This window comes from Branchiostoma lanceolatum, chromosome 1, assembly GCF_035083965.1.
Source record: "Branchiostoma lanceolatum isolate klBraLanc5 chromosome 1, klBraLanc5.hap2, whole genome shotgun sequence".
Lineage (NCBI taxonomy): Eukaryota > Metazoa > Chordata > Leptocardii > Amphioxiformes > Branchiostomatidae > Branchiostoma > Branchiostoma lanceolatum.
Genome location: NC_089722.1, coordinates 29,225,394 through 29,241,659, shown reverse-complemented (window position 1 = coordinate 29,241,659; position 16,266 = coordinate 29,225,394). Strand labels below are relative to the sequence as shown.

Below are 16,266 nucleotides of genomic sequence, written 5' to 3'. Positions count from 1 at the left end.
TTTATTGTTATTTATTTCAACATTTTGTCCGCATCTTAAACATACCAACTTACACAGTTCAAACGTTAAAGCATGAAAACTTCGTAACGGCAAAAGTATTGCTTCGTTGCATGGCAAATTTGTGGCCCTTTCCCCTCGAATCCCCCCCCCCCCCCCCCCCATTCTGGCCATCAGTTAGAGTAGCAGTTGGTAAATCCGTGAGCTATCGATTATAAATGCCGCTCTTTCCGGATATCTTTCTGAAGCTCTATTTGTTTGCCGAACTTATCACTATTGTCATCACAGCCCAACAGCACGATATGTTCGTTATGCCACCACAAGTCTTGTAGCGAAGCTTTGCGATTTTTATTCCCCTGAGTCTATAAACTCATTTGTGGGGTCGTGTGACGTAACGGTAGGATTTTCGGCCCAAAACCAGGCGGTCGCGGGTTCGAATCCCTGGCCGCCACAAATGTTGTGCCCTTGGGAAAGGCACTTTACATGACTTTCCTCACCCCTCCCATGTGTAAAAACGGGTATATTATGTGTGGGTCACGACACCAGCAATAGCTGCCTGTGTCCAACGTGTATTGTACTGGTGCAATTCCAATGAAATAAAAAACTCAGCTACATATTGTCACCACTCCGCACATTGTTACAATAACGACTGTTCGGAATTGATCTATTAGTCCGCCATTGAAGTGGGATTTCCTCGGTCGGCTATACACGTCAAGAAACATGCTAACCCGACTTAGACAGCAAAATCAATACATTCTTACCGTAATTTGGTCATCCGATTTACACCGTTGAAAGCTACTCTTTGGGTTAACCATGACGAAAACAAGCCAACGTTTAAAATTGTTGCTACAGTAACGATTAACACAACTGCTACGCGTTCATATTTTCAGGAATTGTCTATTCACTCAGTAAAACTTTTAGAGGGAATCGTTCTATAAAGACGCCCTTTTTGTGGTTCCCGTTTTATTACAATAGCACCTGAACAGCTTTGATCAAAGCTAAGGATTGCGTAGTTGGTACATATTATGGATTTTTGAAGCGACTCCCGGAAGTTGTCGGTGCAGGGCGTCCCCCCTATCCGGGTACACATATCCTGATGAGCACACGTAGTAGAGGTGCCACGCTGCCACAGACCACCAACATAACACAGCTCAGGCACAAGCTACCACTACACAGCAGACACACAGGCCACAAGACTTCTTAACGACTATGGTAAGATACATCATTTTCTTTTTACCGTTTACCTGAACATACACCTATAATCTAAGTTGATCATTTTTGTATGGGAAAAATTCAGTTGGCAAATATTAAATATTAAATAAGTTATAACGCCGTTATTGCTTTATTCTCCAAGCGCAATCACGTTGAAAGATCATGTTTTTGTGTGGATAGAGTACCATGCATGAATCCTCAAATAAGCGTCTACTTACATTGATAAGTATAGCGATCATTTCGTCATGAGGAATATTTTAGCTACATGGTTTGACGTTAACTAATAATGCCATTCCTTCATACAAAATGATATAAATCAAAATATTATAAAGCAAATGAATGTCCTTAACAGACTGGAATGAAAGCAATTTTTTCGCATTACGAAGATACATTTTGCTTGTATTTGCAATTCATATCTATTATTTCCTTTGCTGACAGATTGCGATTGACCAACATGGTTGTGACCGCTGCTCTTTGGCCAAAGACGGAGGATATCCAGAGGACAACGGACCACACGTTATGAACTGTTGGCTTCCGAAAGGTAACTAGTACTGTTTCTTTTTAAACCTTCTTCCTTCTATACCCTCGTCGATCAAACTCTCATTATTTCTTGACTTTTATACTGATACGTACACATTTATATGAAGACCAGGCTATGATAGAAATACGACTATGTACCATACTGAATATCGGCTAAATTAACTTCATGATCAAAGGAAAAGGAACTGGAATTATTCATCTAAGTTTTCCACAGACAATAGAGTCCATACAGATTTATCAAGCTCCACCATCCTGTCAGGATACAATACTGTAAATGCATTTAATTTCGAGTGTTTTTTTTATTTCTGGCTAAGGCGAGAGAGTGTTTGCGGTGATTTTAAGTTTGTGGCAGCGCTAAAGTAACATACTGCTACAACATTAGACAAAAATGTTCGCGGCGTTATTATGTTCGCGTCAAAACGGTCGCCGCGAAAACCGCGAACATTTCTGCATTTACAGTATTGTTTTTGGTTCTCTTACAATTGATTTTGGGCCTCATATATGTGCAGTCGGACCGATCAATGTGTATTTTCTGTGCCAGAATAACATGCCCATGCATGCTCACCCCGGGTTGAAACATTGTTTTATAAACAATGCTAACATAGGAAAACAATTTCAAAGACCACTATCAAGAACTGATAAACATATTTTATTCTTGTCCAAAACCACCCTTATGTCAAATGTGACCAACCGCATCGTCGCAGGTCGTGGTACGATCTTAATACCGTAGAATGTTCATTCCAACTGTCACACAACCACCAGCCGACAAAGATCTAAGACTGCCTTTTCTGTAACAAGACAGCTGAATTTTGCAGGTCATCTGTTTGTCTATCCCAAGAATTACAGGTTTGCGTGTCGCAAAACCTGTACTGCTTTTGTTCAGTTTGCGATTGCACGACAATCGGACGACATATGTGATCGTGCCCTTAACAGACGAATTCACGAACAACAGCCAACAGTATGCCCTAATGTCTAGTGTTGTGGCATCGTGTTGGTGAAACGACTGACTGACGGGACTATCTATACCTTTTATATCATAATGTGTAATTATGATTTTAACATTGTTTCCACAGATCCCTTCACGTGGAGTCCCTGGCATGTGAAGTGGTGGGTTTACGTTATGTCCAGGGTGTACTCTCTATCCGTGGTGCTGCCGATGTTTGAGATGAACGGGCGCGGCCTATGTCTACTCTCCCTGCCCGGCTTCATGTACCGCGAACAGACCGGCAAGGGATATCTGCTCTACTACGATCTCAGGTAATTAGAGCTGTGCCAGATTTGAATGTTTCCGTCACACTCATTGTTTGGGAGCCTATGTCGCTTTAAAATCTATCATTTAATCTTACGAAAATACAGTTACATGAGTGTCATGTCATGAAGTTCAGTTTTTTTTGGACGAACGGGTTGAAATATTACCAGTCCCAACAAGCAAAAGTGTGTCTGAAATACCATGTGTCTTAAATACCAACTGTGTGTCTAAAATACCTATGATGTGTCTTAGATACCAACTGTGTCTGAAACACTGCATGTCTTAGATACCGTGTGTCTGAAATACTGACTATGTGTTTGAAATACTTCGTGTCTTAAACACCATGTGTCTTAGATACCAACTGTGTGTCTTAAATGTTTATACTGAAATACGTGTACTGACTTTGTGTCCGAAATACCAACTGTGTGGCTGGTACTACGCACAAGGTGTCTGAGAGTATCAACTACATGTATGAAAGAGTGACTTCTGTGACAATATCATTCTTCCGCGCTCACAATACTTTTCCCTTCCCCTTCCTTTTCTTTCAGGTATCGTTTGTGGAAGAAGTTTCACAAGGAAGAGGAGTGCTGAGCTTTCATGACAACGAACAGACAAAATGCAATTATCATATTTCACATAGCCAAACGACAGTTTACTTAGTGGAAAGAGGATCGTTTCAAGCAGAACTATAACTACTTCTTGAGACTATAAGATGTGGAGTTGGCAATAAGGAGGTTCACTATTCCAAGTAGGCATGCGCAGCGGAATGCATTGTCAGAAGTGAAGGCCTCTAATTTGTAAACAGATCTTGTCTCGACATTTGTGTCGATTTATAGATTAACAATATACAAACGTGCTTTGTTTATGTCCCAGGGTCCTTCATCTTTGACATATTACCCACAATGCATTTCGCCGCACATACGCACTTGGAACCGTGAACCTCATATACCGATTTACTTGTTTTCAAAGCATGTGAAAGACCAACAATAATACGACGTAATTTGGCTCCACCTAGTGATTCTTCCATAGATCCAGAACTGCATACTACATATCAAATTGCAAATGCCAGTACGTATTAAGTGAGGTGTAACGATGCGACACGATTCAATGCAAATGCTGATTATCTTCTTATTAAAGTGCAATGATGGACTGCTGCTAAAGTAAGAATGTGATCTCAAACGACAACTAAAACAAAAACTGCAGCACAAATTCAGAAACGTTACAGTAGGTTGGTTCGTGATATGAACATATTTATTTTCTGCCCGTAATTTATTGAGAGAAATTATATGTGTGTTGGTGAAACGCTGCTAATAAAGCCATACTATACCTCCGACAATCGTTGATCGTTTTGTTTTGCGTTCCTCACGAAAATGCTCGATTGTGACAGTTGGGAAAAGAAGGGGGAGGGGGGCAACGAGGTCACCGCAAGGTCAACACTTCCAAAAGCCTTTGATCCTTTGGTTCTCTCTGTATCCTTCTTCAATCGATCCATATCCGCATCTTTTTCTGTCCAAACATCCCACTCTAGGGGGGTGAAACGTCGATTGAATCAGCTCGCCACTACAGATGATTATTCAAGCGGTGAGAATACAGCACCTCCCTTACCGAGTGGACCGCTCCAATCCCACTTGTTGTAACCCATATGTGTATAATACAGTTATCGGGTTTGTACCACGGATTATGATAACAACACCCTGCGCAGAGCAGCAGTCACCAAGGCCACGTTATTGGCGACCTCTCTACACCCGATCCGGCCATCGCTGATTTAAGACAAAGACCCGCGTCCTTGGAGTACGCAAAACGAAGAAACGGCGTTCGGCTCTTCAAGACCGGCGAGTGGGCCATTGAAAATCGATAGCTCGCGGATATAACCGCTCGATGGCTCTTCTACTGAAGGACTTGAAGAGGTTTAAAGATCGCTATTGGATTGAATGGCCGGTATGACGTCATCAGTAGACGTCATTTCCGGTGTAGCATGCGTCAGGATTTGGGCGGTTATCCTTTATCTTCTAGTAGTAGATGACTAAAGGAAAAGTGACGTCTGAAAAGTTTTGTCATCACCTAATAGTAGATCATTGGAGGGTTATGTTTTCGAGGCCTTTTGTAGGTTGCTTTGTGAGAGAGCATAATTACAACGCTATAAATGAATTGTTTTTGGTTTGTGGGTGGATCTTAACTCAAAATAGGAGGTGCAGTTTTCATTTAAACGAAAGAAGGAGTTGCTGCATCGATGCCTTTACTGTCCACAAACTCTCGAAGAAGAAAAACACTTCCCATAGACCGCGCCCATTCAAATCACGACCACCATTTTGAATTGTGCTCCTTCGAGAGCTTGCACGAAAACGATGGCCTCTATCAGGCCTTCCTATACTGAGGTACAGATCGTAGAATTCGGCAATAATTGGCCAGGAGTGTCAGTCCAAGTGAGCGCTAACATGGCTGAAATGATCTCAACTCCAAAGCTACTGCCCAGGTTCAGAACATGAGAAGACAAATTTTATTGTTGAAGAGATTCATCAGTCACGTGTGATACAAGTTACGAGAATATTCATCAATCAGTGACTTGAAAAGGTATACCGAGATACGCACTTCCAAATTTTCGATGTCTACTGTACATCTTGATGACGGATCCGGAGTATCCTTGTCTCGCGAGAACACGAGACTTAGGACGAGACTTCCAAACCGACATATCACAGACTGACTGTGCCTGCAAATGAACACATATGGTGGCCGAATTCTCCTGACAATTATTCTTCCTATAGCCGCCCTCCCTATAGTCAGTTTGGTAGAGACTACGAAAACGAGGCCGGAAGTGGTACATGTTGCCCTCTGGCGACCTACACAGTCCTACAGTGGTGCAGTTAGTTTTGAATCCGCCAGGAGGCTTTGTGTTGTCCCATACCGCAACTCAACACTATCGCTAGGGGCGCTGTTGTCCTGGTATATGTACTAGTATATCTCCCAGGGACCGGGCTCTGAAAGAGAGGCCGCCCTGCTGTCTCAGCGGCACTTCTCCTCTCGGAACCGTTAGGACGGGACCAACTGTAACAGTGGACTCTGCAACTGGCGGACTGGGAGATTTCGTTACTGGAAAGAAAGAAAGGGAAGGAAAGAGACGTTCAACATGCTGTGGAAGAGGGTACTGACAACTGCTATTTTGCTGCAAGCATCCTCTGCTAACTTTAGAGGTGGGTGAAAAAATTTCCTTTCTTTATCGCTGTTTTTCGGCAAAACTTGTATTAGCGCTGGCCCCGGGACTACACGTATCAACAACATTTAGCATGATTATTTCATTTGTGAATCACATAGCGGCAAAGATATTTCCCTCCGCGTCTTCGGTATTTCTGATGGTTTTAAGATGAAGTCAAGAGACGTTACGACGTGGGCGCGGTGAAGATAAGACTGGTGGGGAGAAAGTGCCGTGAGCAGCGGACGGTCTTGGCGGGCGTTGTCGGACAAGTGTAGGCGGGTTTACCCGAGTGATTGCCGCAATCAGCCGGCCACACGCATTTCTCTGAATCACTTAAGACGAACTTCGCTTCTAATCTGCCCCAGGAAATGTACAAGAAAAGACGAACTACAAATTTCACGATTTGCTTTCACGACATCATCTCTATTAGCTTGAAAGTCCCCAGAGCTAAGTAAGCTATTCGTCCCACCCATACAATCTCCATAACTAATAGGAAGAAACCCCTGTGGTCCTAAGATAAACGACTTTCGTCCCCCGTGGTATTCCCCCCTGTAATTACGTTATCATATTTATTTTACATCAATGTGCAGTCTAAATGGACTGCAAACTGATTGAAATACGTGTTCGTTTTATCTTGTCAGGAAACGAAAAAGCCTTGAAGGAGAAGAAAATCATTGTGTCGTTTAGTCACTCGCTTGTCTGATCGCCGGTAGTCTTAGACTTGACGTATATGTGTATTTGTACCATTGCTCTCCACAGAATAGATATCAGTATGCATCCAGGCGGTTACATAAAACTTTTAACTTTAACTGTATGTTAAAAGTCCAAGAAAAACGAGCAGAATGGGATTCATTGCCTTTAAATTTGGTAAATCTATTTGCATTGCAACTCCTTCTTTTCCTCAAGGTCGTCATAAGTGAAGGTGGTTTTGTGTTTAGGGTTGTTGACTTGGAATCTATAGGTTCTGGGTTCGAATCCATAACAGGTCCCACTTTTTGCCCTTGGGAAAGGCACTTAACACCTACTTCCTCACTCTACTCAGCTGAAAACGAGTGTCTTGCTTTAATTAAGGACGCCCTCGATGATGTAGTGATGAGACGTTAACTTGGTGGCCCCGTGTTTGAGGAGAGCCGCACCTTGAGCACATTTAAGAACCCACCACACTTATTTAGGAGTCTATCATGGTGTGAGCGGATTATACACATGGTCTTGGTCTTTGGGATGACATCTTGAGAAGGTGATAGTTACCTGCCATGTCAATCTTCCCACAGAATGTGGTAAATCTTAATAAACGAATTAGTAGATGAAAATCAGTTCAATTGCCACCGTACATTTTCGCAGCCCAAATATCATGGCTTCTACACGTCGCAGTGTTTTTTTCCAACATCTAAAAGAATTGTACCGGGGACCAACGCGCAACCTAATGTATCACGTATGTTTCCCCATTCCACTAGGACGGCGCTCTCGCGGCGCGCGCTCTGCTATCTAAAACGTGAAGCCCCTGTCACACCTGTGAGTATATACAAATCCGCATGGGTTGCGTATTAACATGTTTTTGGTTTAGCTTAAGTTTGCAGCCGAATAAGTGATTTTGTAGGTTCCATCACTAGGCTGCACAGCAGTGGGTAAAAGTAGAAAACAACTTTTTCCCCGCAATACGTACTTAAACCAAAGAAACGTTAATGCGCAACTCATACGCACTTGAATATACGCACAAGTGTGACAGGGCCATTAGGTCGCAGCGAGAGCTCAGCGCTGCGCAATTGCCGTCTGGTGGAATGGGGCCTTAGTGAAAAAGGATATTGAAAAACCAGCAGCTTGCGAGCCACAGCCCCGTTTTACGGTCGTGTTTGGCTAGCAACGAGGTTAAAGATTGAAATTTCCAATACTATCTATACCTACTTAACCTAAATTACACATGACAGCTGTCACCATATGACCTATAAAACCACAAGGTAATGAAAGTTTAAAAATTGGGCCCGTTGCCGAACATTATATTGAAGGTGGAGGTGACTTGTCGAGCATATTGCAGATAAGAAGTCCCTATGAGACACAAATTTTTCCTGACCCTTTATCCTCTTAAACAATAAAAATTTTATATGCTACCTTTTAGAATGTCTCACGAGTTCCATCACTATTATGGTAGTATTTGCACTTGCACTTTGGGGAAATAAGCGGATGATTGGACACTTTACCACCCACCTGCGCCTACTGCTAACTATACGGCCCTCAATATTCGTTCGATGTTGTTCTGCCATTGTCAAAATGTAGAAGTGGGTGGGTGAAATATGTTGTAGGGTTGGATAGCTTTTTGAGTATGGACTCACAATTAAAACTATTCCAGAGTAATAAAAGTTTGTTTTTTTCTGCCTACCGAGATTTTGTTTTCGGTCTGTTTGGATGTTTGTGTTCTTCTGTGTTCGGGGTTATTTGTTTTAATACATTGCCAGAAGAGTGGCAGGAAGTGGGTGGGAAGATGGTGTCACTGCGAAGGTCAGACTTACAGGAGTGACAGGAAGTAGAGTGGTAGAAAGGTCTTAGAATTAGTCGTGAAAGGCATACTCAACTCCAGAGGGGAGTGTGCTGGTTCTGCTAATGATAGTTTTCTGAATCCAAAAACGTAATTGTATTGGCAACTTGGCATTGAACTTGGACTAGGCAGCAGCTATACTATACAGCATCAATATTATGATACTTATTTGCCAACATGTAGCCTTAGTGACTTTATTTTCCACTTGCTTTGGGTCAAAAATGGACTCTAGCCTTTTCAATCCCATTGAAACCAGGGCCCTCAGAAAAATGTGGCGCTCTTAGAAAGCTAGGTCCGATCTTAAAGATAATGTTGGCAGCGTTTGTGTGAATAGTTGTTCGTCCATTTTTACCCTTAGCAATCTAATTCTTCTATTTCTTTGACCTGAAACGTCAGCAATTATCCAACAGGAACCAATACTTAGGGTATCATTCCCATTATACATCACACCCCATGGATCTGCATGAAGGGGCAATACTCAATACCTGGATTGTAAATGATTATTTATTTGTTCATCTGTAATTGATTTTTTTTACAAATGTGGTTGATTTTGTATTCATAAAGCTGTGGTCTTTGAGAAAATAACACTCTCCACTGGAGTTGAGTATGCCTCTAATCAGACACTGCAGACATTCCAGGTCATGGGGTCAATGGAAGAGGCTTTTGCTGTCGTCTTACATAGGTTCTGTCACAAATGTGTTGAGTTGGCGATAAATGATTCTTATAGTATGCCATTAAACATATGGTTCCTCCACAAATCTTTTTAGCCTTTGCATCTTTGATTGAAAAAAAAAAAACCATTCAAAAAGAGAATGCTAGGGTTTTCCCTTTCATGACAATGTTACAAAACATTCTGACGATTAACAGCTAAGTGTACTACAATAACAGGGCTGTAATCAATCCATTTTCAGTCAGCAATTGAACCCCGTGGTCAGTCCAACTACTGGAAATGCAGAAATGTTCGCGGTGAGCTTAAAACTACCGCGGTGAGCTTAAAACTACCGCGAAAAGACGTTTCATTGTGTGACTGTAGTGCTACTAAAACTACCACGAACATTTCCTTCCTACCGCGAAATTAAATTCCCGCGAACATTTCTGCATTTACAGTTTATTCTCCCACCAATCTGGGTCAGCTGGTGTGGTCCCAGCTTACCGTATCGCTGATAACAAAAGGTCAGATCGACTGATCCGCCATTTAATCGAGTTTGTGATTGCCACCATCAATCAGGTAGGACGTGATAAACGCATTTTTGATCATCTGTTTTATCTGACAACTGTATATAGTAATAATAATATCCATAAGTAAGGGAAGGGCTCTCCACAGTTTGACGATAGCGTCAGCAGAATTGGATTAATGACCTGCTGAGGGGATTGATAGAAATTGAACGGGTTTCTTTGACAAGTGTCAGAGGTTATTCTTCGGTGATGTGTGAAAGTAGGGCATCCACGGAACATTACACTTTAATTGAGCAATGAAGCGGGCGCTGGGTGTACTTTGTAAGTGCGCACAAGTCAATTGTTTATGCCGGCCATCTGCACAGAAAATTGATCTTAAAGACATAGGTGGACAGAGCTGCTCTGCAACTTTCGTGCATAATTAGACATCGTTTGAAATATATATTGTCAGTTTTTATGATGCTTTTTGTATACTCAAGCTGTTGCAAGTCATCCCAACGATGATAAATGCTAATTAATTGCTCATCTTTGGCATTACGCACGTGCCTTATGTCTGAGAACGGCGGGTCTATGGAGCTGCAGCGGGACAGCACCAGCAGTTCTCATTCAGGGAGGCTTGAGTCTGGCGTGGAGGGGCGGAGAAGCACATAAGAAGACGGATCGTCAATATTAGAATGAAATCCGTTCAAACCTACTCTAATCTGTGTGTGTTTGTGTGTTGGTGTGTGTGTGTTTGAATGTGTGTGTGTGTGTGTGTTTGAATGTGTGTGTGTGTGTCCATGTGTGTGTGTGTGTGTGTGTTTGTGTGTGTGTGTGTGTGTGTGTGCGTGTGTGTGCGTCTGAGTTTGCGTCTGTGGGTCCGTGTCCGTTCATGTGTGTACCCGTGTGTGTCCGTGTCCGTTCATGTGTGTGTCCGTGTGCGTGTGTGTGCGTCTGTGTGTGCGTGTGCGTGCTTGTGTGTGTGTGTGTGTGTGCATGCGTGCGTGCGTGTGTGTGTGTGTGTGTGCGTGTGTGCGTGCGTGCGTGCGTGCGTGTGTGTGTGTGTGTGTGTGTGCGCGCGCGCGCATACTGTGTCCCCGAAAGACAGTGTGTGACTCCGAGTCACGGGTCTGGAGTGACGGCATCTGGCGACCTGTGACCACACCAGCAGAAGTATCGACTCCATAAGATCTGTAAGCGATTGTAAACGTATGGTGAGTAGGGAAGCCGATCACAACTGAGCGGTGCCATTTGCCTGACAGCTGCAGTTGTTCGATTTTTGTTCTGGACGTTTCTGGTCGAATGTGGACGCCGGACTGAACGCTCTTTGCATCACCGGCAGTATAAAGGACTTTCCACATCAACTTCAACATGGCGCCTGCACTTCACTAGATCTCAACAGAAGAGAAGTCACTACAGTTGGACGAATAAGGAAGAGTTTATCATTAACGATTTCCAGCTTCTGGATATGAATATTATACGTCAATGCATTCTCTACCCGCTTTCCTATCTTCCTGTTGATGGCAGAAGTTTACTCCTGAGAAGTTAACAGAGTGATGAATGCTGCAGCTGACACATTGCCTTCTCTTCGCCAAGATGAGGATGAACAATGATGAATGGGAAGACAAGAAGCGGACCACAAACCGGACGGAATGGGTCGTTTCTTAACACCAGGACAAGCCTTTAAGCTTAAGACAAGCCTCGGAGCTTAAGGCATCTAATCCCTTTCTTATACTTCATGGCAATGGTCGGACTTTTGGGGCGGTGGACGCTGAAATCCTGTCCGAAGGGACAGGAGGTTTACCATCCGTAAATGAAGTTTCTCCGGGTAAAAGCATTAAGAGCTATTCCTGGATCAAACAACACATGGTATCTAATGGAACTTACATCCCCGTGTCAGGTTAGGAGGCTGCGTGGAACGGCACGGGGGGTAGGAGATGGATGTTAGCGTGTACGTCACGGTAGGACTCTTGGGTGCGTTAAAACTTTCAGAGGTTACGACATACAGAATGCGCACCGACTCGGCTGACATCAATAAAGTTTTGGAACGGCTTTCTCAGGGTCGAAGTGCGTGCTATGTTTTGAAACTAATTTGAAACATGATATTGCGGCTGAAGGGTCGAGAGTGTGTGCTATGTCGCACGCCTTGCCCTGTTAAAAGCCCCTTGCGGATTGGTTGGACAGGCGTAAAACGGCTTGCCGGTTATGGCATTCACGTCACGGGAAACTCTGTTACATGGTTGGCGGTTCAGGCTCATTTGGACAATACAGACTTTCGTCCCGCCAGTGCTGAAAATGTCTAGGATGCAAATGACCGTTGATGGCGGGTGAAAAGTTCAGGTGTGAATCAGGAGAGATGTTCCATTGTCCACTAGTTCTTCTTTTTGAGATACCAGTGTCGATTGGTGAAAAATTTATTAATATTGATTTTTAATATTTTTACATGTATGTAGTTGTCAGAATTCTATAGTGACACAAATCTAATTACGTTTGTACTCATTGCAATTAGTAGCACGCTACATTGAAAACACGAAGATTGATTAGATTTAATGACTAACGCAAAATAAGCAAGTTTCTATTCCTAGAAACGCACCTGCGCTTTGACATGGGTAAAGAAACAGCCTAGCTATAGCCATTTGAACATTTTCAGTTGTCTGGAAAACCACTTTGATCACAAACTACACAAAATCAAAGGCGATGCATCGTCTAAAAACGACGAGTGGGCCTGGAAGTATATGATATTTCATCCTTATCATTGCTACATTTTATACAAGGTTTTAGTACGCTCATGCAGTAGGATACGCCGGTAGAATATGAAATAACCAATAAGCATTGATGGTCAAGACTATTTGTCGTCATGCTTATACCGTCTCTGCAAGGTTTAGATAAGACAATTGTCTTTAGTGACATTGATGGGTAAGAGAAAAATGGTAGCTTCCACACAAGCAACATTGGGATGATTTGGCCTAAAGGACATGCTAATAACTTCAGCGATGTTTTTTCCCAAATTGGTGCAGAAATGACGACATTCGGCTGCTTTTGCTGAATCTCTTTTGACTGAATAGCTCGGAAAGGCTACATAATATCTATCGATTTATCTTAAACTTAGGAGAAATCTTTTTGGAAAAATCGATAAAAATGAAGGGTTCGTGTGGCAGAAAAATTACCAAATGAATGTATATAAGAATAGACTCCATGGACGCTAACATGGCACCCTACATATTAGGGCCACTCGTCCTTTCTTCTCAGTCATTCACCGTTGGTGACCCGGCCTTGGCCATTCCGTGCGCACGGCAGACATCCTTTGGGACTATTCACACTAATCAGCTACCCTTTCGGACGTGAGGCGGCAATCAACATCATCAGATTGCCGGTCATTACGCTCCACGTTCAAGTAGTTCCAAGGACGGCGTAATGCGTTCCTAATTGTAAAACTCATTACCGTATTGATCATGCATGAAAGACGAGTTGCCTGACTCAACTGTTTCTGGACCATGGGGTAAGAAAGAGGATCCGGCCTTTTGTGGCAAGCCCAGCGCCGCTATCTACGGAGTCCAGGATGTTGGAAACATTTCCGGCGTTTTCGACGTCTGTGAACCATTACTTCGCATCAGAAGACTACGTTGATAAGCATTATTATCCCACCATTGACACCATGTATAGGTTTAAAAAAAACCCCACTAATTCCAAACTTTGAGTTCATTGCAAAGACCCCCCCCCCCCAAATGCTAAGGTAGACATCCCAGTGACACCCTAGACGGTAGCCCTCAACGGTATACATAAAAATCCTTGTTATGTAAGAATTGGCGACGATTTAATACAACCTGACGATAGCCCATGGCGGGGAAAGAAATAAGACGTCATCACTTGATCTGCTGTAAGACCTCCGTCTTGCTGGCAACATTCGTAAATATATGTTGTGAAAGATTACCTTAGCGGCCATCTGTTTATCGATCCCCACCGTGTGCTCCATCACCGCAAAGCACAGTTGGCCAACAAGGAATTGTTTTAAGCTACAATACATCATCCACGTTTTCTTTCGTTTTCTCTCTGGATTTTGACTTTAACTCCTTTTCCAAGAAATTATGGTGGTCTTAAAGTACATGTTGGTATATCGTACCTCAGAAATCATAATTGACTGTAATATGAATTATGATATATTCTTGTCACAAAAATCATTGAAGATCTTAACGTACATGATGGCCTAAATACATTCCTCCCAATTTTATACGACATGTGGGGAAAGTATGGTTTCAGACAAGAATGAACCTTCACATCGACATTACGTGCATCCCCTACTGTGTATTGAAACCTCGAGAAAGCGTCTGTTGGCAAGATCACCCAAGCCAATTATTTTTATAATGAACAAGTGACCAACTAAGGATGTAGAGTTGGAAATACTCCATGCTGTCTTCTGTACTAATGGACTACGGTGATGAGGTGCAAATTCGACTGACGATTTCTTCATCAGACGTTAATAACGTCCAAGTCTCATGGTGCGCATAGACTTCACAATGAGGCCCCTTAACGATACTATGTCTGTCCTGTTGTTAACCAGCTTTTGGACTGACGCCTTAGAAACTGCTGCAAAAGAGTTTTCTGATTAACTTTCAGGATTCTGTGCGCTTCCGGGACAACTTGCACATCGCGGTGGTATTTAATGGTCACGTAAAGGAACTGGCTGATGCCATTTGAAGTTCATCACTGACGTTCGATTTTCTAGGTTCGAATTGAAAGAAACCAACGTTTCTCATACCATCTATGAGTCTTATTTTTGAAGATGTCTGTATAGAAATAAAGCAACTCAAGGTGCAGGACATTTCAGCTCCGGTATGACTTCTCAAGTGTGTAAGTCACGATATTGATGCATTTACTGTGGGACCGCATAGTGATGTCTTCCCCTCCGTTTGCACATATGTAGGCGTTTGGGATTGTATCTCCTTAATATGTATGAGCAGCAACACCTGTGCTGCATTGCTATGTGAACCAGTCAGAATTGCCTTGAAGAAGGTGACAGATGGTCACCGAAACGTCAGTGGAATAAATCTCTTGGTTGTGTAAAAAGAGTCTTTTTATTCAATTGCTTATTTTGTTTGATGTATGTTAAGCTGCATTTTAGTCTACAATCATGCGGTTGGCAGATACACTACATCAAGGACAATCTGGAAGTTACTAGTATTTGCCCTCGATCTGCAATACATATGGGGACGTAGTCCATAAACGTCCTCCTCCACCTATAGACTTTCAAATGAATGAAAATACAATGGTTCGGCTTTTTTTTTACGACATTTCGCGGTCCACAAATGGTCATTAGGGGGCAACAACAAGTAATCTCGATCAAGGTCGCTATGCACAATAAACCAACAATAGCCCTTGCCTCACGGAATTCCATGATTACATCACCGCCTGGTAATGACATTCCTGGCATAAGGTACACAGGCAGTTTCCGGTAGATAAGCCACATGGCTAAGTTGGAGGTTGGTGTTAATATTGTGGCACTTGAATGGCATCGATAGTCGATGGATATAGTTGTCTTTGAATTAGTCCCATTGATAAATTTGTATGTATTCAGGAAATTTGACACGGTGCATTCAATAGACAGTCGTAAAGGACCAAGTGTAGATAGGTAGTCGCTGCCTAAAATAACAAAACAACAAATAATATCAACGATCAATGCATATGGTACGGTAGGCCTACTACTAGTAATAGTATCATAAGCAGGATTTTCGTAAATATGAGATAACATACCACCAGCCTGTTTAACTCATCCTGGTGGGTAAAATTACATGGAAAAGCGACTTTTATTTCCGTTTTTCTTACTTAAATGGCTCTGGTGACTTCTACCTCCATTAAGCCCATGTCACACTGCAGGAAGATCGATTTGCGAGGTCTATATGACATTTTCGGCAGTGATACGCCCGATGCCCTCTCGATTTAACTTTTATATAGTTCCCGAGCCTATGTGATGGGAGTAAATTTTCAGGTGAAAAATACGCTCGAGTCTGGGCGATCAAAAAATACGGTAAAACTCGTAGAGAGTGTAATGCTTTTGTCCCATTTCCAATCCGGGGCCCAGCTGGGCAGCTTGTGGGAACGAAAAATATGATATAAAAGACAACAAAAGACACAAGACGTACAACATTACTTCTAACCATATATTGTATATTTTATTGATATGCAATTTTTTTTTTTTTTTTAGTTTTCGCAAACAGCCCGGCCGGGCCCCGGGTTGGAAATGGGACCGAAGCATAACAGGGGCATTATTCATAGCTTCCTACATCCCTAGTTTGTTGCCTGACCTATTGAAAGCTGCATAATTGGTGGTTACATCGAGGGCTAAGGTCCTGACATACAAGAAGGGACTCTCCCTGAAGCAAGTCACTGGGTGGTGTC

At 42.7% G+C, this 16,266-nt stretch overlaps 2 protein-coding genes across 3 annotated transcripts in view; both read left to right on the top strand.

Moving 5' to 3' along the window:
- Window positions 1-1,098: 1,098 nt before the first annotated feature.
- On the top strand, window positions 1,099-4,334 carry LOC136428079 (uncharacterized). The gene is made up of 4 exons (XM_066417356.1): window positions 1,099-1,209; window positions 1,648-1,750; window positions 2,823-3,006; window positions 3,547-4,334. Exons 1-4 carry the CDS (start codon window positions 1,207-1,209, stop codon window positions 3,587-3,589), a joined length of 333 nt encoding a protein of 110 aa, XP_066273453.1. The 5' UTR covers window positions 1,099-1,206; the 3' UTR covers window positions 3,590-4,334.
- Window positions 4,335-5,983: 1,649 nt separating this feature from the next.
- LOC136447411 (glutamate receptor ionotropic, kainate 3-like) overlaps window positions 5,984-16,266 on the top strand; it is a 45,195-nt gene continuing 34,912 nt past the window's right edge. For both annotated transcript variants that reach the window (XM_066446334.1, XM_066446326.1), the window contains exon 1: window positions 5,984-6,186. In XM_066446334.1, coding sequence (XP_066302431.1) covers window positions 6,123-6,186 — 64 coding nt within the window. In that variant the 5' untranslated portion in view covers window positions 5,984-6,122. The remainder of the gene's footprint in view (window positions 6,187-16,266) is intronic.

Bases quoted from the DNA above. Each gene is read 5' to 3' on its own strand.
- LOC136428079 (XM_066417356.1), top strand. The intron at 1,751-2,822 runs GTAACTAGTACT...TTGTTTCCACAG, and splicing joins GAACTGTTGGCTTCCGAAAG to ATCCCTTCACGTGGAGTCCC. The intron at 3,007-3,546 runs GTAATTAGAGCT...CTTTTCTTTCAG, and splicing joins CTGCTCTACTACGATCTCAG to GTATCGTTTGTGGAAGAAGT.